This window comes from Chelonia mydas, chromosome 3 (assembly GCF_015237465.2).
Source record: "Chelonia mydas isolate rCheMyd1 chromosome 3, rCheMyd1.pri.v2, whole genome shotgun sequence".
NCBI lineage: Eukaryota > Metazoa > Chordata > Testudines > Cheloniidae > Chelonia > Chelonia mydas.
In genome coordinates this window covers 192,094,953-192,120,112 of record NC_057851.1, presented here as the reverse complement: position 1 = coordinate 192,120,112, position 25,160 = coordinate 192,094,953, and the positions used below count along the sequence as shown (strand labels likewise).

At 44.9% G+C, this 25,160-nt stretch overlaps 1 protein-coding gene across 3 annotated transcripts in view; it reads left to right on the top strand.

Annotated features, from left to right (window-relative positions):
- The window catches only part of SPTLC3 (serine palmitoyltransferase long chain base subunit 3), a 134,509-nt gene that overhangs the window by 54,108 nt on the left and 55,241 nt on the right, over window positions 1–25,160 (top strand). For all 3 annotated transcript variants that reach the window (XM_027826543.3, XM_043544037.1, XM_043544036.1), the window contains exons 3-5: window positions 2,472–2,626; window positions 8,137–8,285; window positions 24,478–24,602. In XM_027826543.3, the coding sequence (XP_027682344.1) occupies window positions 2,472–2,626; window positions 8,137–8,285; window positions 24,478–24,602 (429 nt within the window). The remainder of the gene's footprint in view (window positions 1–2,471; window positions 2,627–8,136; window positions 8,286–24,477; window positions 24,603–25,160) is intronic.

Genomic DNA, 25,160 nt, shown 5'->3' with positions numbered 1-25,160 from the left:
TGAAGTGCAAGCAATGAGATGTTTATTGGGGTTAATCAAGCAAGCATATCCATAGCTCTGTACGCTGCAGAGCCTTCTCTTCTCTGTTTTTCCCACTTCCTCCTTCTTAGCAGGCTTAATTATACCTGTAGTACATGCCCCTGGTCCCACCTCTTACAATTTATGGTCATGTCCCGTTTTGGAGGGTCGTGAGTCTGGGGGCTTTGGTACCAACTTTTTTGTATCCCATGGGAAGGGTAAGGAGTGAGGTTGTGTTCTGGCGAAGGTCGGGCTTTTCTTTGGCTTTTAATGTGTCTTATACCTCCCCTCCCCCAATCTCCTTGCCCATTTCGACTGGTTGCTTGACCTTGCCTTGAGACAGGAGTCGAGGCAGTCTCCAAGTGTACGCTCATATATCAAACTTCTGGCATACCCAGTAGCTCTGTTTCTTATCTTTTCTCATTACACTAACAAATGCATCTGGCTGGCCTCTCCAGGAGCTGGGTTTCCTCTTCTATCTGTCCAAAAAGAAATTTTGTTCTTAACAGCCCATAATAATAGAAGGAGAGGGGGTGGCAATTTGCAGGATCAAGAGCTTTATATTTGCTTGAAAGCTAAAATATGTCTTGAAAGAACAAAGCTCGGGCGTATGGTATTCTTTAGCATAGTAATCAACATTTTTAACCTAAGAATATGTATTTTAAAAAGTTCTTAGCAAACTGCTATTTTAAGACCGTGACTTGTTCTCTTCCTATAAACACAGGAGATGGTAAATATAAATGAAGTTCACACATAGGTAGCCATCAAGCAGAAAATAAGCTGTGATGCCAAAATATAAAACCCTGATTTATAAGAATTGTTGGAAACTGGATCGCTATTCCTGGATAATTTGGGGATTGCTGTCACCCTAAGTCTGTTTTGCTAACACATGCATAAATGATACCCCTGCATAGTTTTGGGGAATACACTGGAGTACTGTTGATATACAGTGTACAATAATGACAATATTATGATACTATCCCCTTTTAAAACTGAGACCATTGTCGTGCTGCCTCTCACTACTCCACAGAGAGTAGTTTGGCAGATTCCCATGCCAGGGTGTGTGTTTGCTAAGTAGATCATAAATTAGTCTGATTCTTCTGCTCCAGCTACAGAACAAAAACAGTTTGCCTTAGATGCATGCTTCGATCTGCTCTGGCAGGTCTGCTTTAAACTGACCATATCCATATCGAATACCAGTCTGTTTGATACTGATCCAGACAATTTAAAGCAGACCTGCCAGAGGAAGTGGAAGCATGAATGATCCCAAGCAGCTACAGATGATCAATTCATGCTTGATCCCTTAGATTCCCATGAGAGCACTATTTCTAACAATCTGAGCAGTTTTCAAATATGGGCCATATATTATCACAAATGTTTCCTTCTTCACCTGTCCCCACCCCAAAATTACATTGTCTGAGGGCCAGGACTGACCATATTCATTTTTGGACTTGTGGCAGGTTTACCACTCAAAGCCTTGTGAATGATCAGGGCTAGAAATAAGTGAGGGATCCCCATGTTCCAACAAGACACCCAAGAATTGTTTCTTTCCCTGGTAGGCCCAAGATACGTGACCCTAAAGTCATGGCATTGTGATACACAGAAAAACTATTTTATAATCATTAGTATGGATTTAAAATTGATTAGTTTATAATTTCCTTCTTCTTCTGAGCTCTCTGTAGTTTGAGTCAAGGGACCTGGAGCTACAGGAGGAAAGATACAAAAAAGAATACCAACTCCATTCAAAAAATCTGGAAGATGTTTCTGTCCCTAAAATGGGGGGTGGGTTTTGTAGGGTTTTGGTTTTTTTAAAAAGCAGCATAAGCTACGTAATGAAGTAGCAGGATATAAAGAGTTCATTATCACACTTTTGATATGTCCTCTGTGATTTGGCCACGTGTGAATAATGATGATCCTAAACATTTTAGTAAAACCTTTTTACCACACCATTGTGTATTCTGTTAATTCTAATATTTCATATGTATGTATTTGCTAACTAGTATGACTGTGGTGCAACATATATATAACCCATGGTTAAGTATTTGTCAACCAAAGTCAACGCCCTACAAGAAGAAGGCATGTATAAACTGAGGTGGGAACTTCTAGTCTAGGCTGACAATATCAAAATAAATCACGGTAGGTTTTCGGGTTATATCTAATGAATCCATTTTCTTATGGATTATGATGTGCTTTTTATCCCACATTTGCTAGAAGCTCTGCATTATAATGAACCTCTCTATTTTCAAAATAACTTTCACAATGTGTATCTGGCATGACGTCTCCTCCTGGTATGAGCTTTCAGAATATTAGACCCTTTTGTGAGTTCTCTGCTACTAGGCTTGTATTACTACCAGTTTCTTAATGAATTAGTCTGCCTTTTTAATTTAAATAAATAAAGTACATAAGATGGTGACTTCCTTAGAAATGTAACCCTGTATTTGTTTTCAAACCAGGATTTTGTGCCACTTTATCAAGATTTTGAGAACTTTTACACAAGAAACCTCTACATGAGAATACGAGATAATTGGAACCGTCCAATCTGCAGTGTCCCAGGGCCACAGTTTGACCTGATGGAACGTATTACAGATGATTTCAACTGGACATTTAGGTGGGTCAGGCTACAGGTAGCAACCAACAGTTTTTTAGCCAGGGAAGTAGAAAGCTATAATGGGAATATAAGTATGCAGAATGTAATTTCTCAAGTTGGAATATGGCAACAGAACAAAACTGGATGGGTAAATATTTATTTGTTTATTTATATATTGCCCCTTCTTTAAAATCTGCTTTCATTGTAGATATACTGGTTTTACAAAAATAGTAGTTTTCTACTTCTGACCCATCTACAAAGGGCAAACCACAGCATTTAACACTTCATCCATTAACGTCAGTGGCTCTACACCAGCTGAAGATCGAGCACTGTGCTTCTAAACACTATTTGGATGGGCAGCATGGAAGGAGGCCAAATTATGTTGCAAATGGGCTTTTTTAAAATAAAAATTGCTTTAACCCAGGTAAAAACCTAAAAGAGATTTAAAGGCATTTATAACATAGTTTGGACCCATCCACACTGCTCGGCCAAACTCTCTTATAACCCAGTTTGGTTTAAGCCTTTCTTAAGCACAGTTGTAAAAATGATTGCTTGTGCTGTGTAGATGAGACTTCTGATTTACACACAAGGATCTGCACCAATTCTTTGGTATTGAATTCCAAGCTTGGAACTGAAGGCTTTATATACACTGAACTTCACTCTATTGAAATTGAGGTAGAAATGCACTATAGTGAAAACGAATGTAGTGTCTCTGTTTATACTATGGTTGCTGAAATATTTTGAAAAAGTAAGCACACGTATTAGAAAGATATTGGGTGTGTTGCAGCATGTGGGTTTTATGGATTATTTTTCAAATTATTGAAATTACATTGACATGTCTCCTTGTTCTTTTTTCCAATGAATGATGCATGGTTGTTCCTCTGGTATTGGCTCTCTTAATACGGCTTGATGGAAGCCATGCCTCTGATGGTCCAACAGAGTTGGGAAGCAGATAAGCATATGTCAAATGTACATTGTTCCTGCTAAACAATCCTAAAGGCAATTTTCAAACAATATATACAGGCACTGTTTCACTCGACCCTGAAATGCAGTCACCTGTAGGATGGAATGTGGCAAACATTGTGTGGAAGCCAACAGTTCTTCTTCAAGTGATGGGCCCTGTGTGTATTCCACACATGGCTGCACACGCAGTGTCTGTTGACCCGCACATGTGCGGTACATCTCCTCATGCTCCCAACTGAAGGTATATGGGGCAGTACCAGGCAATGCCACTCCAGTTCCCTCTTACTGCCACATGGACTGAGTTGGAACCCTGATCCTCCTTTGCTCTTACCAGATGAGAGACTTGCCTTTCTCTACTGTAAATAATTTAGACTTAGTTTTACTCTATAGCTTCGTTAGGATAGTTAATATAGTAAATATAGTTGTAGTTTAGTAGAAGCACTCCCCAGTCAGGGCACTCAACCCCCCATCACTGATGGACTACGTCTAGGATCCCAGGCTTCAAGAACTGCGTCTCCTGCCCTCGTTCTTTTTCTATTAGTGATGGTGCCTATACTGCCTGGGAGAAACACACATCTCAGCAAAGTGTACCATCTGTAAGTCCTTCCCGCCCAGAACCAGAAAGGCCTGTGAGCACCATCTCTGCAAGTTCCTGATGGAAGAGGCAATGAGGCCCTGAATGCACTCAGATCCTGGCCAGGGAGACCCCCCCTGTACAGCAGCTGCCACAACCCAGCAGTGCCTCTCCAAGCACAAGCCATGGTGTGTAACCGCCAACACTGAAAAGTAAGGACAAGTCCCACCATGAGAGAAAAAAACACTCTCACGGGCACAAAAGCAGATCCCTGCAGCGTACTGCTCATAAGAGATGTGTTCCCTCCTCAAGTTATGCCAGGTCGGGTGAGCTGTCACGCACAGACCCCGCGGAAGCAGTGCCAACGACCCCACATCTGGAGGGTAAGACAAAGAAGAAGCAGGATCCATCAGTAATGCCAATGACCTTGGTATCAGGACTCTTAGAGTGCGCGTCTACGAGTGCAGCTCCGAATACTCCGATGGTGCCACCTCGACATCACACGGACAGAACAGGCCTGACTATGAAACTGGGTCCCTCCGTAGTCTCCATGGGCAACCTGAAGACACCCAGAATCTCTCCCACCAATTGATTCTTCAGCAGGAAACCGACTCCATGCTCTACAAGGGTGTGAAAGAGGGCTTCCCCCCACAATCCCAAAGGAAAGGATTCTATTCATCATGTTTCCTCATCCCAAAAAAAGGCATAGGCCGGAGATCCATCCTGGACCTTCAACAGCTGAATTACATTCATCAGGAAGCTGAAATTCTCCATGATCATGTTGGCATCGATTTCCTCTGTCCACGAGGTAGCTTCGTTCACGGTTCTTGACATGAAAGATGCATACCTCCATGTAGACATCCATCTGTTCCACAGGCAGTTCCTTTGTTTCAAGGTGGGACATTGACACTTCCAGTTTTGTTTTCTTCCTTTCAGCATAGTGGGTACCGCAGATGGTTACAAAGGTATTCACGATCATAGCGGCTCAAATGAGACACCAGGGTACCACAGTATTCCTTTACCTGGACAATTTGCTCCTAGTGGGACAATCATGACAAGAAGTTGTCTCCATGACCCAATCTCTTCAAAGACTTTTGACCTCCCTAGGAATCTGCATGAATGAAGACAAGTCCATTTTGTCACCTACACAGATTATAAGTTTTACAGAGATGAGACTGGACTCAGTTGCTGCATGGGCCTTCCTCCTGGCAGAAGGCTTTGCCACAGTGAGCTCCCTAAATGCTCACATCTGCCACTAGTCCCGCACGACAGTCCACCAGTGCCTCTCCTCTTGGGGCACATGGCAGCCTGTACCTACATGATGCCTTTTGCAAGACTCCACATGCGGTGCCTACAGACTTGGCTCCTCCTGACCTACAAGCCGAACAAGGTTTACATCGAATCCAGAGTCACTGTCCCCTTGGACATTCTGACCCCTCTTGCTTGGTGATCCAGTCCATCCAAGGTCATGAGTGGGACCCCCTTCAACCCTCCCACTCCGAAGGCCACCATCATGACGGACACCTCCTTTATGGGATGGGGTGCCCACCTGGACCACCAAACAATGCAGGACACGTGGACACCATGGGAAGTCAGGAAACACACAAATGTGCTGGAGCTCAGGGCAGTCTGCCTCACCTGCAAAGTCTTTCTTCCCCTCTTACATGCTCTCCACATACAAATCTTTTCAGACAACATTGCCACGGTGGCATACATCAACAAACAAGGAGGGGCTGGATCTCGCTCCCTCTGCTCGGAGTTGGTCAGGCTGTGGAACTGGTGCATCAGAAACCAGGTGACCTCAAAAGTTGCATATCTCCTGGGCTCCCAGAATTCCCTGGCAGATACACTGAGCAGGACTTTCCACATTGATCCCAAATGGGAACTACAGGACGCATTACTGACCAACCTCTACACATGGTGGGGTACCCCCAACTGGGATCTCTTTATGTCATATGCAAATTGGAAGCTCCCCCTGTATTGCTCCAGGGGCACTGTGGGAAGAGACTCTCAGGGCAATGCTCTCCTGTTCTCATGGATGGGCCACCTACAATATGCTTCTCCCCCATCCCCGCCCCCATTCCCCTGTTGCTTCAGGTTCCCAGGAGAGTGCGTCGGGACAGAGCCACCATCATCCTCACAGCACCCTACCATCCCTGACCATTCTGGTTCACAGACTTCATGAAGCGCTCCACCCATGCATCAGTCAGGCTCCAGTTGTCCCCAGATCTTCTCACTCAAGATCAGGGCGGGTTCAAACATCCCCATCTGGGCACACTTCACCTCACACCCTTGTGTTTGGATGGGCGTCTGACATAGATCATGCATGTTCCACGCCAGTGCAGCAGATCCTTAACCAGAGCAGAAAAGAATCAACCAAAAGATGCTATCAAGCCAAGTGGTGTCACTTCCTGAAGTGGGCCTGCCGCCACCACCATTCACCAGACACAGTGATCATTCTGGTCATCCTAGATGACTTCCTTACCCTAAAAACACTGGGTTCAGCTCTCAGCTCTATCTATGTACATCTTGGCGGCCTTCCTTCCCCCAGTGGATAGGTGCTCCATCTTTACATACCCAAGATGGTATGATTCATGAAAGGCCTGCTCAAAACCTTCCCACACTTCACCAAACCCACACCTCAGAGGAACCTTAACCTCGTCCTCTCAGCCCTCATGAAACTACCTCTTGAACCTATGGCAACCTATACCATGGCCCATTCTTTTCATAAAAGTGGCCAGGTTGTGTCCAAAGGATCAGTAAACTAGCAGCCATGACGGCTGGCCCTCCTGACACAGTATTCCATAAGGACAAACTTTCCTTGAGACTACACCCCAAATTTCTCCCCCAGATTGTGTCAGAATTCCATCTGATTCCAACCAATCCATCCACTTGCCTGTGTTCTGCCCAAAACCACATGCCTCCCCTACAGACAAGAGACTACACTCCCTCGATGTCGTTCGGGCCCTGGCATTCTACCTACAAAGAACTAAACCCTTTCAAAAGTCTTCACCACTCTTCGTAGCCCTGGCAGAAAAAATCAAGGGGCCAAACCATATCCTCACAGAGAATCTCCAAGTGGGTCTCAGGCTGCATACTGGAATGCTACAAGATATCAAACCTCCCCACTCCTGGGAGCATTACAGCTTACTCCCAGGGGCATTACAATTCTACGTGGGCACAAGCCACTTCACAGGCTTGACAAAGCCCTTGCTGGGATGATTTAGTTGGGGATTGTTCCTGCTTTGAGCAGGGGGTTGGACTAGATGACCTCCTGAGGTCCCTTCCAACCCTGATATTCTATGATTCTATGATTAGCGGACGTTCTGTGGCAAGACATCTGCAAAGACACAGCATGGCATTCCATACACACATTCACAACGCACTATGCCCTGCAGTATCATGCAGTAGCCATGAACAAGGCCGTGGGACGAGCTGTATTGCAAATAGCTCTGCCAGTAGCCTCCTTGCATCCATCACCACACTGATCACTGATTACAGGTCACCCACGTGAGAAATACACATAGAGACCATCACTTGAAGAAGAGGAGAAGGAGGTTACTTACAGTAACTGGAGGTTCTTTGAGATATGTGGTCCCTATCTCTGTTCCACTACTTGTTCTCCATCCCCTCTGCTTGGGACTTCACCACATTGCAGTACGAATAGGAGCGGGAGTGGTATTGACCTGCGCTGTCCCTTATACCTTTGGTCGGGAGGACAAGGAGGCATACTGTGCATGTGTGGGCCAACAGACATTGCTTGGAAAAAACTTCAATTCAGCTACATGGCGCACATGCGCACCCAACATCTCAAAGAACCTCCAGTTACAGTAAGTGACCTCCTCTTTTGACCCAGTGAAGTAGAAAACAATTGGAAACTATAAGTATACAGAATGTAATTTCCCAAGTTGGAATATGGCAATAAAACAAAACTTGATGGATAAATACTTTATTTATTTATTGCCTTCTTCTTTAAAATCTGCTTGAATTGTAGGTTTACTGGAAGAACTATCAAGGATGTAATCAACATGGGTTCTTATAACTACCTCGGCTTTGCAGAAACAGATGCTAATGCTTTGAAAACAGTGGCAGATGAATTACAGAACTATGGGACAGGAGTATGCAGTACCAGGCAGGAAATGGGTAAGTGGAGTAAACTGCTAAATTGCTGCTATGGTTTCTATTGCTAGATGGGTTGTTCTATAGTCACAGATGCTATGATGAAACTGGATACTTGTAAGATTCTATGCTTGTTAACTATTCCTTGCTTGGCTATTAAAAGGAATGTTAATTTCTTTTTAATATTATGTAATTGTTAAAAAGCTTGAGTAGATTTTTGTCCCATGTGCTAGCTTATCATCCAAGAAAGGTGCATCTGTCTCCATCTGAAAGCAACTCCAATTGCATTGCTATTCAGAAGCTCTTTCCCTGCCGGGCCGGCTGTGGAGAAATAGTCTTCTGGAACTCTTTTATGTATGATGCTGGTAGTGCAAAAATATAGAACTAAGGCATGCTAACCTTACCCATTTCTGGTGTCAGCTACTTCTGATTGCAAAGAGAGCCTGTAGTGTCTTCTCAAAGCTGTTTTGACTAATTTTGGTAACTTGCATAACTTTACATATTACAACTTGCAAGTCTCCAGAGTTTTTGGTTATCAGTTGTTGTTGTCTCCTCTGGAGATCTCTGTTAATGGTCATAGTTATCGTACTAAAAAGTTTGGACAGAAACCTGACTAGCAGTGTGTATTCATGGGAGCCTGAAATCTCTCGATCTGCTCAATGTTCCTGCTGATTATGAAATGGTCAGGAATTTTCTATCTGAATAATTTTCCAATGGAAAATGCCTTTTTTTTTTTTTTTTTTGCAAAAAATCAAAAACATTTGTGGGAACATATCAATTTTTCTGACAAATTTCAATTTTCCATAAGGGTCTGACTGCTGGGGGAAAATGTGCTTGTTGGCGGCATTACTAGGCCCTTCCCTTCCCAAGCAATACTGCTTCTTGGCGGGTTCCTCCTGCTACCCACCTGGTTTCAGATATCCAGTTCTGGAGTCTTTGGTTAGTATTTAAACAATCGCGTTTATTCTAGAAATGAAATCATAAACACTGTAACTCTGTTGGTTAGGCAGAGTCACAGTGGCAGAACCTAGCTAGCAGATAATGCCGAGCCAGATAATGCCAAAGAATTGGTAACAGTATAAACAATATATATATTAACAACTGATTAACAATTGACCAATCACTACAGAACATGATGGAGTTATTGACAGGTAAACAGTACCCTTCACATGAATCATAACCATAACAGGACTTTGAGACCTGTGCTTCTCCGGCCAGGAGTCCCTTCTGCACATGTGCAGATACACAAAGGTCACACAGTGGACACCTTGATCGACAGCCCCTAGGCTGCACTCACTCTACTGTCCCTATACCAGGGATCGGCAACCTTTGGCACGTGGCCCATCAGGGAAATCTGCTGGCAGGTCTGGACGGTTTGTTTACCTGCAACATCTGCAGGTTCGGCCGATCGCAGCTCCCACTGGCCGCGGCTTGCCATACCAGGCCAATGGGAGCTGCAGGAAGCAGCGGCCAGCACGGTTACTCTCTAAGGTGCCACAAGTACTCCTTTTCTTTTTGCGAATACAGACTAACACGGCTGTTACTCTGAAACCTTTGATTTCTTTCCTGTTGGAAATGCTGATGGCTGGGAAGATGAGGCACTTGTTTGTATGGATTCTAGCTATTTTTAATAAGTAAGCATTAAAAGGGAACCCAGATCTCTTGCATTCATAATTTCCTCTAAAATGTACAGCCTTTCAGAGGGAGAGTTACAGTGAGCAGAAGGCGGAAATGGGTTAAAAAAGTAGGAAAAGGAGGTATAAGGATGGGTTTAGATCATTTGGTGTTATATCTGTAGTGCTGCTTTAACTCTGTGCTAGTTAATACTAAAGCTACTTTACAGAACTTGAATTATTTACTCACCCGCTTGGGATGAGTAATATTTTTCGTTTGACTTTTTGTGTGAAATAATTTTAATTTTTTTATCACCTTCATCATAATAAGGTTGGGCAAGAAGCTTTTTTTCAAAACGATTTATTTTGGTTGAACTTAAGTACTTGAAGTATTCATAAATTGAGGTATAATAGCTAACACTGTAGACTCTTTATGGTCCCAGACCAGGAAAGCACGTAAGCATGTGTGTAAGTGTGAGCACAAATAGTGCCGTGGAAGTCACACACATGTGTAAGGTTTCAGAGTAGCAGCCGTGTCAGTCTGTATCCGCAAAAAGAAAAGGAGTATTTGTGGCACCTTAGAGACTAACAAATTTATTTGAGCATAAGCTTTTGTGAGCTTATGCATCTGATGAAGTGAGCTGTAGCTCACGAAAGCTTACGCTCAAATACATTTGTTAGTCTCTAAGGTGCCACAAGTCCTCCTTTTCTTTTTACACATGTATAAGTGCTTTGTATGTTCAGGGCCTTAATTAGTAAGCGCTCTTTCTAAGCACTGATAGGTCTGTGTATGAAAAGAATATTTCATTTCTTGGAGAAGTATAGTGAAGAGAGGGGAGAATGAAGAAGTAAAATGAATACAGTAGTTATTTTAAAAACAAATGCCAGATAAAAATCTATAATATAATAAAACCTTGGGCCTGAATCTGCATGTCCTTGTGTAGTGCAGAGTGCATGGTAGATATAAGATGCTCCTGAATCAGAATGCGAGTATTTTTCAGGTGCTTGGCTTTGGAAATAGATTAACATGGAAATTTTAATGTTTCCATTTATATATTTAAAATCACATCTCCATTTTACAAAAGAGATTCGAATCAAGGCAGAATATTGCCAAAGACAATACTTAGGGCTTGTCTACACAATTAGACCATGGCAAGCAGGGGTGTGAATCTACCCCAACTAGCCTGCCACAATCTAACTGTCCCTGTCCACCCTGATGACATAAGTTAACAGTTTGTTAATGCGCTTTGAGCTAGTTCTGGTTCAAAGAGGATTAGATCAAAGCACTCTCAGGGTATGTCTCCACTATGAAATTAGGTCGAATTTATAGAAGTCGGGTTTTTAGAAATCGTTTTTATATAGTCGATTGTGTGTGTCCCCACACAAAATGCTCTAAGTGCATTAACTCGGCGGAGTGCTTCCACCGTACCGAGGCTAGCGTCGACTTCCAGAGTGTTGCACTGTGGGTAGCTATCCCACAGTTCCCGCAGTCTCCGCTGCCCATTGGAATTCTGGGTTGAGATCCCAATGCCTGATGGGGCAAAAAACATTGTCGCGGGTGGTTCTGGGTACATGTAATCAGGCCCTCCCTCCCTCTCTCTGTGAAAGTAATGGCAGACAATCGTTTCGCGCCTTTTTCCCTGAGTTACCTGTGCAGATGCCATACCATGGCAAGCATGGAGCCCACTCAGCTCACTGTCACCGTATGTCTCCTGAGTGCTGGCAGATGCGGTACTGCATTGCTACACAGCAGCAGCAACCCTTTGCCTTGTGGCAGCAGACGGTGCAATAGGCCTGAAAACCATCCTCATCGTGTCCGAGGTGCTCCTGGCCACCTCGGTAAGGTCGGTCAGGAGCGCCTGGGCAGACATGGGCGCAGGGACTAAATTAAGAGTGACTCGATCAGGTCACTCTCTTTAGTCCTGCAGGCAGTCCTATTGTACTATCTTATGGTGAGCAGGCAGGAGATGAGGACGGCATTCCTATTGCACCATTTTCTGCCGAGCAGCCAGGAGATGTGGATGGTTTGCAGTCCTACTGCAGCATCTGCTGCCAGCCAAAGATGTAAAAGATAGATGGAGTGGATCAAAACAAGAAATAGACCAGATTTGTTTTGTATTCATTTGCTCCCCCCTCCCTCCCTCTGTGAAATCAACGGCTGACAATCGTTTTGATGAGGGCTGTCAGGGGCACCTTGAAAACTTTAATGGAGATTCCGTCCTGCCTGAAATAGCAGAGGGAGGGATAGCTTAGTAGGTTGAGCATTGGCCTGCTAAACCCAGGGTTTTGAGTTCAATCCTTGAGGGGGCCATTCTGTGTGACAGTTGTTTTTGTTTTTCCTTGGTGTAAAGCCACACCCTTTGTTGATTTTAATTTCCTGTAAGCCATGTCATCAGTCGCCCCTCCCTCCATCACAGCAACGGCAGACAATCGTTCCGCACCTTTTTTCTGTGCAGATGCCATACCACGGCAAGCATGGAGCCCGCTCAGATCACTTTGGCAATCAGGAGCACATTAAACACCACTCGCATTATCCAGCAGTATATGCAGCACCAGAACCTGGCAAAGCAAAACCGGGTGAATAGGTGACGTCAGCACAGTGACGAGAGTGATGAAGACATGGACACAGACTTCTCTCAAAGCACGGGCCCTGGCAATGCGGGCATCGTGGTGCTAATGGGGCAGGTTCATGCGGTGGAACGCTGATTCTGGGCCCGGGAAACAAGCACAGACTGGTGGGACCACATAGTATTGCAGGTCTGGGACGATTCCCTGTAGCTGCGAAACTTTCGCATGCGTAAGGGCACTTTCATGGAACTTTGTGACTTGCTTTCCCCTGCCCTGAAGCACATGAATACCAAGATGAGAGCAGCCCTCACAGTTGAGAAGCGAGTTGCAATAGCCCTGTGGAAGCTTGCAATGCCAGACAGCTACCGGTCAGTCGGGAATCAATTTGGAGTGGGCAAATCTACTGTGGGGGTTGCTGTGATGCAAGTAGCCCACGCAATCAAAGATCTGCTGATATCAAGGGTAGTGACCCTGGGAAATGTGCAGGTCATAGTGGATGGCTTTGCTGCAATGGGATTCCCTAACTGTGGTGGGGCCATAGACGGAACCCATATCCCTATCTTGGCACCGGAGCACCAAGCCAGCAAGTACATAAACTGCAAGGGATACTCTTCAATAGTGCTGCAAGCACTGGTGGATCACAAGGGACGTTTCACCAACATCAACGTGGGATGGCCGGGAAAGGTACATGACGCTCGCATCTTCAGGAACTCTGGTCTGTTTCAAAAGCTGCAGGAAGGGACTTTATTCCCAGACCAGAAAATAACCATTGGGGATGTTGAAATGCCTATAGTTATCCTTGGGGACCCAGCCTACCCCTTAATGCCATGGCTTATGAAGCCATACACAGGCAGCCTGGACAGTAGTCAGGAGCTGTTCAGCTACAGGCTGAGCAAGTGCAGAATGGTGGTAGAATGTGCATTAGGACGTTTAAAAGCACGCTGGCGCAGTTTACTGACTCGGTTAGACCTCAGCGAAACCCACTGTTATTACTGCTTGCTGTGAACTCCACAATATCTGTGAGAGTAAGGGGGAGATGTTTATGGCGGGGTGGGAGGTTGAGGCAAATCGCCTGGCCGCTGGTTACGCACAGCCAGACACCAGGGTGGTTAGAAGAGCACAGGAGGGCACGGTGCGCATCAGAGAAGCTTTGAAAACCAGTTTCATGACTGCCCAGGCTACAGTGTGAAAGTTCTGTTTGTTTCTCCTTGATGAAACCCCCAACCCCTTGGTTCACTCTACTTCCCTGTAAGCTAACCACCCTCCCCTCCTCCCTTCGATCACTGCTTGCAGAGGCAATAAAGTCATTGTTGCTTCACATTCATGCATTCTTTATTAATTCATCACAAAAATAGGGGGATAACTGTTAAGGTAGCCCGGGAGGGGTGGTGGAGGAAGGAAGGACAAGGCCACACAGCACTTTAAAAGTTTAAAACTTAAAACTTATTCAATGCCAGCCTTCTGTTGCTTGGGCAATCCTCTGGGGTGGAGTAGCTGGGTGGCTGGAGGCCCCCGCACTGCGTTCTTGGGTGTCTGGGTTAGGAGGCTATGGAACTTGGGTAGGAGGGCGGTTGGTTACACAGGGGCTGTAGCAGCGGTCTGTGCTCCAGCTGCCTTTTCTGAAGTTCAGCCATATGCTGGAGCATATTAGTTTGATCCTCCAGCAGCCTCAGCATTGAATCCTGCCTCCTCTCATCATGCTGCCTCCACCTTTCAGCTTCAGCCCTCTCTTCAGCCCGCCACTTACTCTCTTCAGCCTGCCACCTCTCCTCCCGGTCATTTTGTGCTTTCCTGCATTCTGACATTGTCTGCCTCCACGCATTCGTCTGTGCTCTGTCAGTGTGGGAGGACAGCATGAGCTCAGAGAACATTTCATCACGAGTGCGTTTTTTTCACCTTCTAATCTTCACTAGCCTCTGGGAAGGAGAAGATCCTGTGATCCTTGAAACACATGCAGGTGGTGGAGGAAAAAAAAAGGGACAGTGGTATTTAAAAAGACACATGTTATAGAACAATGGGTACACTCTTTCACGGTAAACCTTGCTGTTAACATTACATACCTAGCACATGTGCTTTCGTTACAAGGTCGCATTTTGCCTCCCCGCCACCATGTGGCTAGCCCATCCCCCCTCCTCCCTCCCCGTGGCTAACAGCGACGAACATTTCTGTTCAGCCACAGGCGAACAGCCCAGCAGGAATGGACACCTCTAAATGTCCCCTTAAGAAAAGCACCCTATTTCAACCAGGTGACCATGAATGATTTCACTCTCTTGAGGATAACACTGAGAGATAAAGAATGGATGTTGTTTGAACGCCAGCAAACATACACTGCAATGCTTTGTTCTACAATTATTCCTGAGTACGTGCTATTGGCCTGAAGTGGTAAAGTGTCCTACCATGGTGGACGGAATAAGGCTGCCCTCCCCAGAAACCTTTTGCAAAGGCTTTGGGAGTACATCCAGGAGAGCTGCGAATGCCAGGACAAATTAATCATTAAACATGCTTGCTTTTAAACCATGTTTACTGTTTTAAAAGGTACACTCACCAGAGGTCCCTTCTTCGCCTGGCGGGTCCAGGAGGCAGCCTTGGGTGGGTTTGGGGGTACTGGCTCCAGGTCCAGGGTGAGAAACAGTTCCTGGCTGTCGGGAAAACTGGTTTCTCCGCTTGCTTGCTGTGAGCTATCTACAACTTCATCATCATCATCTTCCTCGTCCCCAAAACCTGCTTCTGTGTTGCCTGCATTTCCATTGAAGGAGTCAAACAAAACAGCTGGGGTAGTGGTGGCTGAACCCCCTAAAATGGCATGCAGCTCATCATAGAACCGGCATGTTTCGGGCTCTGACCCGGAGCAGCCGTTTGCCTCTCTGGTTTTCTGGTAGGCTTGCCTCAACTCCTTAAGTTTCACGTGGCACTGCTTTGGGTCCCTGTTATGGCCTCTGTCCTTCATGCCCTGGGAGATTTTGACATGTTCTGGCATTTCGAAAACTGGAACGGAGTTCTGATAGCACGGATTCCTTTCCCCATACAGCGATCAGATCCTGTACTTCCCGTTCGGTCCATGCTGAGCTCTTTTGCGATTCTGGGACTCCATCATGGTCACCTCTGCTGATGAGCTCTGCACTCACCTGCAGCTTGCCATGCTGGCCAAACAGGAAATTGAAATTCAAAAGTTCGCAGGCCTTTTCCTGTCTACCTGGCCAATGCATCTGAGTTGAGAGTGCTATCCGGAGCGGTCACAATGGAGCACTCTGGGATAGCTCCCGGAGGCCAATACCGTCTAATTGCGTCCACAGTACCCCAAATTCAACCCGGCAAGGCCAATTTCAGCGCTAATCCCCTTGTCGGGGGTGGAGTAAGGAAATAGATTTTAAGAGCCCTTTAAATTGAAAAAAATGGCTTCATCGTGTGCAGGGTTAAATCGATTTAATGCTGCTAAATTCGACCTCAACTCCTAGTGTAGACCAGGGCTCAGAAACTGTTAATGCACATCAGCAGGGTGCAAAAGGACAGTTAATCCACGGCAGGCTAGTGCTGGGTAGATTCACACCCAAGCTTGCCTTGGTGGTCTAATTGTTTGTGTAGACAAGTTCTTAGTTACTCCGTATTTTAGCAGGAATGATTTCAGTCTGAGTAACCATGATTAAAAACTGATGACAATGAGAAAAGCAAAATCCTGTCACTGAAATAGCCAGTCATTTGCATGTTACTTTAATATGCAATTTATAATACAGAAGCATAAGGAGCTAATAAAAAGAGAGAATGGCATATCCAGATTCTTGTGTCAGTTTGTGAGACAAACCAATCACTTAATTCTTTTTTTTTATCTTGTTTTTTTTCCCCACCATGCAAGATACTTTTTCAGTATATCTTAGAAAATGGTATTCAATACATACACATAGATGTATACATCTAGGAACAAAGAACATAAGCCATACTTACAGGATAGGGGACTCTATCCTGGGAAGCAGTGACTCTGAAAAAGATTTGGGGCTCATCAGCTGAACATGAGTTCCCTGTTCGAGACTAGGGCCAAAAGGGCTACTGCAATCCTGGGATGCATCATCAGAGGAATCTCGAGTAGGAGTAGAGATTATTTTACTTCCGTATTTGGCACTGGTGCGACCACTGCTGGAATGCTGTTTCCAATTCTGGTGCGCACAATTGAAGAAGGATGTTGAGAAATTGGAAAGGGTTCAGAGAAGAGCCATGAGTATGATTAAAGGATTAGAAAACCTGCCTTATAATGATAGACTCAAGGAGCCCCATCTATTTATCTTAACAAAGGAAAGATTAAGGGGTGACTTGATTATAGTCTATAAGTATCTTCCTGGGGCACAAATATTTAAAAATGGCCTCATCAATCTAGCAGAGAAAGGTATAACACAATCCAATGGCTGGGAGTTGAAGCTAGACAAATTCAGACTGGAAATAAGGCATACGTTTTAACAGTAAAGTGTTGGACCATTGGACCAATTTACCAAGGGTTCTGGTGAATTCTCCATCACTGACAACTTTTAAATCAAGATTGGATGTTTTTCTAAAAGATCTGCTCTAGAAATTATTTTGGAGAAATTTTATGGCCTGTATTATATATAGGATGTTATATATGTGTTCTATAGGATGTCAGACTAGATAATCACAATGATCTTTACCGGCCTTGGGATCGATGGATCTGTGGGAGGCTTTTGGGATTTTCAATCTGAAAGTGAATTTTCCTCTTATTTTAAAAATAGGGACAAGCTGTACATCCTGAATGAGAATCTGCACCCCTGCACACTACAAAGTTTAGCTGTCTAGGGGCTCTATAGTTAAACATTTGGTGGTTACATAAACATATGGATCATACATAAACATATGGATCTACTGGCCATTGTCCTCTTTGGAGCTGGCACCCAGAAGCAGCAGGGTTTACTGCATTATTACAGCTCTGTAGCAGCCATGCAGAATTTCTTCCCCAGCCTCTTTTGAAATTCTCCCATTGCTACTCAGTCTAAGAGCAAAGGACTAGATTTAGCCCACACAGAATAAGTTGGGTGTGAGTTGTGTCAGAGGGGGTTGTGGGGAGAGTTTAAATTTTGGTGCTCAACCAAAAATCAGTTGTCATTTTGTTCTGTTTTTTATTATTATTTGATTGGTCTTTTAATTTCTTTGATTGTTAAGGGAAAATCTAAATTTCCATGTCCACATTTAAATTACAATAGCACTTTACTTTTTTCAGGCTTTAGGGCCGCACATGACATTTTAGCAGCATGTTCTGGCAGGAGGTGATGGTAGTGTTACTATTTTTATTTTATTTTTTATATTCAAATTGTTCCCAAAGGTCCGATACAGGATCAAGTCCTATTGCCCCAAGTGCTGTACAAACACAGGATGAGACAGTTACTGACTTGAAGATGATATAGTGATAAGAAACTAAAGCTAATGTGAACTAAGTTGTACCCTTCGAAACAATTTCAGTATTTATGACCTGAAGTTTCGGATGTGGCTAATGATTTAAGGTGTCTCAATTTGTGGGTGTCCACCTTTAAAAAGGGCCTGATTTTCAGAGAGTGGGTAAGTCTGAAAATCAGGACTATTTCATGTGACTCAGGTTGAAATCTCACAATTACCATTGATGTTTGAAAATTTAGGCCTGTGACTTGTATTGGGATGTCAGGATTATTGGGTCAGTTCAGTTTTGGCCCCAGATTTAAGGGATTTGTTTGGTTTAAAATCAGCTTTTATTAAATCCAAGGGTAACACAACATTTACCATACAATTTTTTTTTTAAATCCAGTGGAAAGAATTTAATTTAAAAAACAAATTAAATATTGCCCACCAGCGTTTGCAACTCAGACATTACAGCATTGTGCTAGCACGGATAATGGAAAGTGAATAAGACTTTTAACTTTGTTGTTTAAACATTTCATAAGCTGTCAGTGACTTTTAATCACCAGGCCTGGATTTTGTCAGCCTGGGCAACTTGCTGTAGGAGTGTACACGCCACATTCCCCACACCCAGGTGAGCTGAGGGATGACATGCCCTAAAGGTGACTTAATTTGGGAGAGGAGGGTGTGGAAGGCTGAAAATATGAAAGTCACAATTTTTTATAACAATCTTTGATTGTTATCAGAATTTCCCATAATACCCTTGTCTTTTTCAAACACCAACCTGACAAACCCACACTATCCTATAACTGGGAAGAGGGATGGGAGAGAATTATTTGGGTTTTCCTTTCAAATTTGCTGATGGCTGTTTTTTCTTCTTTTATCAAGTAGACCACTTATGCCCCCTGATTGGGAAAACTCTGTGGCCCCAGTTCTCTGGTCAAGCTGGGCTGCAATCAGTGCAGAGCCTGGTGGGATGTAGGGGAAATGTAACATCAAGGTGACTTTGTGCTGCCCTGATCATGGGACCAGTCTAACCCCAGTAAAACAGAACAGTCTTAGGGTTGCTATAACTTGCACCTTCTGGTAGTGGCAGATCCACTAGCTGGGGATTGTCAGAACACTAGTGATCCAGCCAAACCCCATTCCACCGGGCATGCATCCCACACTAGAGAGCTGAGTGGCTGAGGGTAAGTATAACTAGTTTAACTGGCTGTACACCCTTGGGGACCTTCCCCTGCTGGGGAATCCTCCTATATAACTACATACTTAAATGACTGGTTTTAATACATTTAATATCCTCTCGTTTTAAAACTCAAGAATCTTAAGTAGGCCGAATCTGAATCAGCCCTGTTCTTCCCTAGCCTTTCATTGATAAGATCTGGTCTATGCATCATACTTCTTCCGTAACACCTCACCCACCACCTACGGTAGTTCCATCATAATTAGAGATGTGCAAAGCCAGGGCTGGTGTTGCAAATCCTTGTCAGTCAGGTTTGGGTTTTGCAAAACAAAACCCACCAAATTCAGGGGTGGTTCTGGTTTGCAGTTTGGATTTATATCCAATAGTTCTATAAAGTGACTGCATTTTATTGGCACCTACCTTCCATTGCTGGGATTTGTCATTCACAAATAGTGACGGGTGAATCTCAAATTGTTTAGTCTATCATCCTAGCAAAGTCAACAAAGGCAGGTTAAAGAAATACCAGAGATGCTGCCCTTTTCTATTCCATCTAAGAGTGACAAAAACATACCGACAAGAAGTACGGTTAGGACAACTGACCAGAGTGGGAAAGATGGACGTGCAATTTTTTTCAGCAGACATGCATTTTTTTAAGTCGATGTTCCTTTAAGCTACTGTATATATGTGAACAGAAAAACAGGAATAGAAAACAATACCTCAGTACAACCAGCTGAGTTATAATTGCTGCTGGAACCACAATGAGCCCATTTAATAGTTGGGTTTTAATTATGGCAGGTAAGATCACCTTTCTGGCTCACCACTCTCATTATCCCTCCATTTGTTCACCTGTCTCCACCAGATCAAACAACAGCTTCTTGTCTTCTCCTTCAGTTCCCTTCATCATTTAACTCTGCCTCACTACCAGACCTACTGTTCTGTCATGACACCAACTCCGCCTCTGCTCTGCAGGTGACATGAGCCATCATCATAGAATATCAGGGTTGGAAGGGACTTCAGGAGGTCATCTAGTCCAACCCCCTGCTCAAAGCAAGACCAATCCCCAATTTTTGCCCCAGATCTCTAAATGGCCCCCTCAAGGACTCATAGATAGGTCCACTTGTTCCTTCAGCATTGTCACACTTTATCCTATGCTCCCTAACCATATTGCTGGGGAAAACGCTGTCAAAACCCATAAAAATACCTCCCTTCCTCCCTCAAATTGCTCCTTAAGACTTATCTCTGCCAGGGTGCCTACAGAACACTACCACACTAGTGGCTAGGCAGATAGCAAGTTGAGAATACTAGTTTTTTATGCAAAGTAGCTTCATATCTTATCTTACCACCACCCGCCCCCACACGCTTTTGTCTGTTCCCTATTGCTTTTGATATCCTAAGAATATGATCTGTCTGGAGTAGGGCTGCCAACTTTCTAATCGTACAAAACCAAACACCTTAGCCCCGACCCTTCCCTCAGGCCACACCCCATGTCCCGCCTCTTCCCCAAGGTCCTGCCCCCCCCCCGCTCACTACATTCCCCCTCTCTTGGTGGCCTGCTGTCCCCCACCCCCACTCACTTTCACTGGGCTGGGGCAGGGGGTTGGGGTGGGGGGGTGAGGGCTCTAACTGGGAGTGCAGGCTCTGGGGTGGAGCCAGGGATGAGGGGTCTGGGGTGCTGGAGGGGGCTCCAGGCTGGGGCAGTGGGTTGGGGTGTAGGAGTGGGTGAGGGCTTTGGCTGGGAGTGCGGGCTCTGGGGTGGGGCCAGGGATGAGGGGTTTGGGGTGCAGGAGGGAGCTCCAGGCTAGGAGTGAGGCAGAGGGGTTCAGGATGTGGGGTAGCTCTGGGCTGGGGCAGTGGGTTGGGGTGAGAGCTCCATCTGGGTTTGCAAGCTCTGGGGTGGGGCCAGGGATGAGGAGTTTGAGTGCCAGAAAGGGCTACGGGTTTGGGGGGGCCTCAGGGCTGGGGCAGCGGGTTGGGGCACGGGATTACCTCTGGTGGCTCCTGGTCAGTGGCACGGGGACGGGGGGGGGAGTGGCACTAAGGCAGGCTTCCTGCCTGTCCTGACTCCGCGCTGCACCCCGGAAGCGGCCAGAAGGTCCAGCTCCTAGGCAGAGGTGTGACAGGCGGCTCTGCGCGCTGCTCTCACCCGCAGGCACCGTCCCTGCAGCTCCCATTGGCCACAGTTTCCGGCCAATGGGAATGCGAAGCCAGTGCTCAGGGTGGGGGCAGCGACTAGGAGCCAGAGCTGCTGGCCACTTCCGAAGTGCATCGTGGTGCCAGGACAAGTAGGGACTAGCCTGCCTTAGCTCCGCAGCACCACCAACCGGACTTTTAACGGCCTGGTCAGCAGTGCTGACTGGAGCCACCCGGGTCCCTTTTCGACCAGGTGTTGCGGTCAAAAACCAGACACCTGGTTACCCTAGGTCTGGAGCAGAAACTGTCATTTTTATTCGTTTGTACAGCACTTAGCCCAGTTGGGCCTTGATATTTGATTGGGCTCTTGAGAGGCACTACCATTATACAAATAAAACTTAATAATAAAGGATGTCTTCCTGGTACCAGATCTTTCACACCTGATTGAGATGAATGGATTGCGAAGGGGTGAGTTCTCTGCTCTTCAGTTAAATATTAGTGGCAGAAGAGGTTTTTGCTGCGTCACAGCTTTCAAAATGGAAAAAGATGCAGGAGAAACATTTTTCTTTATCCCTCTCTACCAAAGTATGGTTATGATTCCCGCCACCTCTTTTTATAGAGCGGAAAGTGGGGGAGGATGTTGTTCATTTGTTTCCCGTTTTACCAAAACTCAAAAATAACTAAAGACAGTTTTCTTTCTGAAGAAAGAAAAGGAGTACTTGTGGCACCTTAGAGACTAACCAATTTATTTGAGCATAAGCTTTCGTGAACTACAGCTCACTTCATCGGATGCATAAAGTGGAAAGTACAGTGAGCAGATTTTATATATACACACAGACCATGAAAAAATATACATTGTAAGGAGAGTGATCACTTAAGATGAGCTATTACCAGCAGGAGAGTGGGGTGGGGGGAGAGAAAACCTTTTGAAGTGATAATCAAGGTGGGCCATTTCCAGCACATTTCCAGGAGTTAACAAGAACGACTGAGGAACTGTGCCCCCCCCCCCCCCCCGCGGGAGGAGGAATAAACAAGGGGAAATAGTTTCACTTAGTATAATGAGTCAACCACTCCCAGTCTCTATTCAATCCTAAATTAATTGTATCCAATTTGCAAATTAATTCCAATTCAGCAGGATTGTCTGGCTATGTAGACTCCCTCCTCAGGCCCTACGCTACCAGCACTCCCAGCTATCTTTGAGACACCACTGACTTCCTGAGGAAACTACAATCCATCAGTGATCTTCCTGAAAACACCATCCTGGCTACTATGGACGTAGAAGCCCTCTACCCCAACATTCCACACAAAGATGGACTACAAGCCATCAGGAACACTATCCCCGATAATGTCACGGCAAACCTGGTGGCTGAACTTTGTGACTTTGTCCTCACCCATAACTATTTCACATTTGGGGACAATGTATACCTTCAAATCAGCGGCACTGCTATGGGTACCCGCATAGCCCCACAGTATGCCAACATTTTTATGGCTGACTTAGAACAACGCTTCCTCAGCTCTCGTCCCCAAATGCCCCTACTCTACTTGTGCTATATTGGTGACATCTTCATCATCTGGACCCATGGAAAAGAAGCCCTTGAGGAATTCCACCATGATTTCAACAATTTCCAACCCACCATCAACCTCAGCCTGGACTAGTCCACACAAGGGATCCACTTCCTGGACACTACAGTGCTAATAAGCGATGGTCACATAAACACCACCCTATACCGGAAACCTACTGACCACTATTCCTACCTACATGCCTCCAGCTTTCACCCAGACCACACCACACGATCCATTGTCTACAGCCAAGCTCTACGATACAACCGCATTTGCTCCAACCCCTCAGACAGAGACAAACACCTACAAGATTTCTATCAAGCATTCTTACAACTGCAATACCCACCTGCTGAAGTGAAGAAACAGATTGACAGAGCCAGAAGAGTACCCAGAAGTCACCTGCTACAGGACAGGCCCAACAAAGAAAATAACAGAACGCCACTAGCCGTCACCTTTCAGCCCCCAACTAAAACCTCTCCAACGCCTCATCAAGGATCTACAACCTATCCTGAAGGACAACCCATCACTCTCACAAATCTTGGGAGACAGGCCAGTCCTTGCCTACAGACAGCCCCCCCACCTGAAGCAAATACTCACCAGCAACCACACACCACACAGCAGAACCACTAACCCAGGAACCTATCCTTGCAACAAAGCCCGTTGCCAACTGTGCCCACATATCTATTCAGGAGACACCATCACAGGGCCTAATCACATCAGCCACACTATCAGAGGCTCATTCACCTGCACATCTACCAATGTGATATATGCCATCATGTGCCAGCAATGCCCCTCTGCCATGTACATTGGGCAAACTGGACAGTCTCTACGTAAAAGAATAAATGGACACAAATCAGATGTCAAGAATTATAACATTCATAAACCAGTCAGAGAACACTTCAATCTCTCTGGTCACTCGATTTCTAATCTCAAAGTGAGTATCCTTCAACAAAAAAATTTTGAAAACAGACTCCAACGAGAGACTGCTGAATTGGAATTAATTTGCAAATTGGATACAATTAACTTAGGCTTGACTGGGAGTGGTTGAGTCATTATACTATGTGAAACTATTTCCCCTTGTTTATTCCTCCCTCTCCCCCCTCCACCCCCACCCCCACCCCGGTTCCTCAGACATTCTTGTTAACTCCTGGAAATGGCCCACCTTGATTATCACTTCAAAAGGTTTTCTCTCCCCCCACCCCACTCTCCTGCTGGTAATAGCTCATCTTAAGTGATCACTCTCCTCACAATGTATATTTTTTCATGGTCTGTGTGTATATATAATATCTGCTCACTGTACTTTCCATTTTATGCATCCGATGAAAGTTTATGCTCACGAAAGTTTATGCTCAAATAAATTGGTTAGTCTCTAAGGTGCCACAAGTACTCCTTTTCTTTTTGCGAATACAGACTAACACAGCTGCTACTCTGAAACCATTCTTTCTGAAGGTGATTTTTTTAAGACAGCATGGAAAATATAAAGACTAAGGGGTGAACATTTCAGAAAGTTATAAGAATGTGAAAATAGGAGGCTGTCGAGAAAAGTGTTGTGCTACTTTAACAATAGATGTCGGTCACCTCCTTGGCCGAATTGTAATTCATCTGAATCCTTCTGTTTTACATTTTGTCTCAGGTGTGCAAGATAGAAATGGAAAATCTTTGTCAGATCTGAAGCATCAATGTAATTAAATGCATATTTCCAGATCTTTCTTGCTTTGTATCCTTCCTTCCTTTTGAATTATATACATTTTATATAGTAATGAGATGTTAAAATGCCTTGTAATTCTAAATCCAGGTAACCTTGACAAACACGTAGAACTAGAGAACCTGGTGGCCCGGTTTCTTGATGTGGAAGCGGCTATGGTGTTTGGCATGGGCTTTGCTACTAACTCTATGAATATTCCATTGCTGGTTGGGAAGGTGAGTATGACTATTGCCTACTAATTGTTTTGCCTACAGTTACACTACTTCAAACACGCAATAAATGGTGAGGCTTGGTCTGAACACAAGACTAGATACCAGGAACTTCTGAGTTCTGACACTGATGCTCTTCTTCACCTCGGGTTCACCATTTCATCACGCTCGCTGTCAGTCACCCCTGGGGGTTGCTAAGGCACTTACCACTCTTGTATTTAAGTACCAATGTAAGTACTTAGCCTCTTTCCTTCCATTTACCCTTCTCTAAAATGTGAATAGTTTTTGCCTCCCGTCTCGGAGAGCTGTTGTAAGAATTAAATAGTGGAACGGATTCTCCTCCTGCTTACCTAGGTGTAAAGCAATTGATGTTGGTGGAGCCACACCAGCATAAAACTGAAATGAGAAGAGAATTGGGCTAGGTTTTGGGAAATGAGAAATGCTTTGTAGGGGGCTCAATATTGATATTACATAAATCTCAGACCAACATTGCAAGAAAGCTGTCAATAAACACAAGCACAAAGTTTCGACTGTCCTACAGAAGGTTGGTCCAATAATGACTTG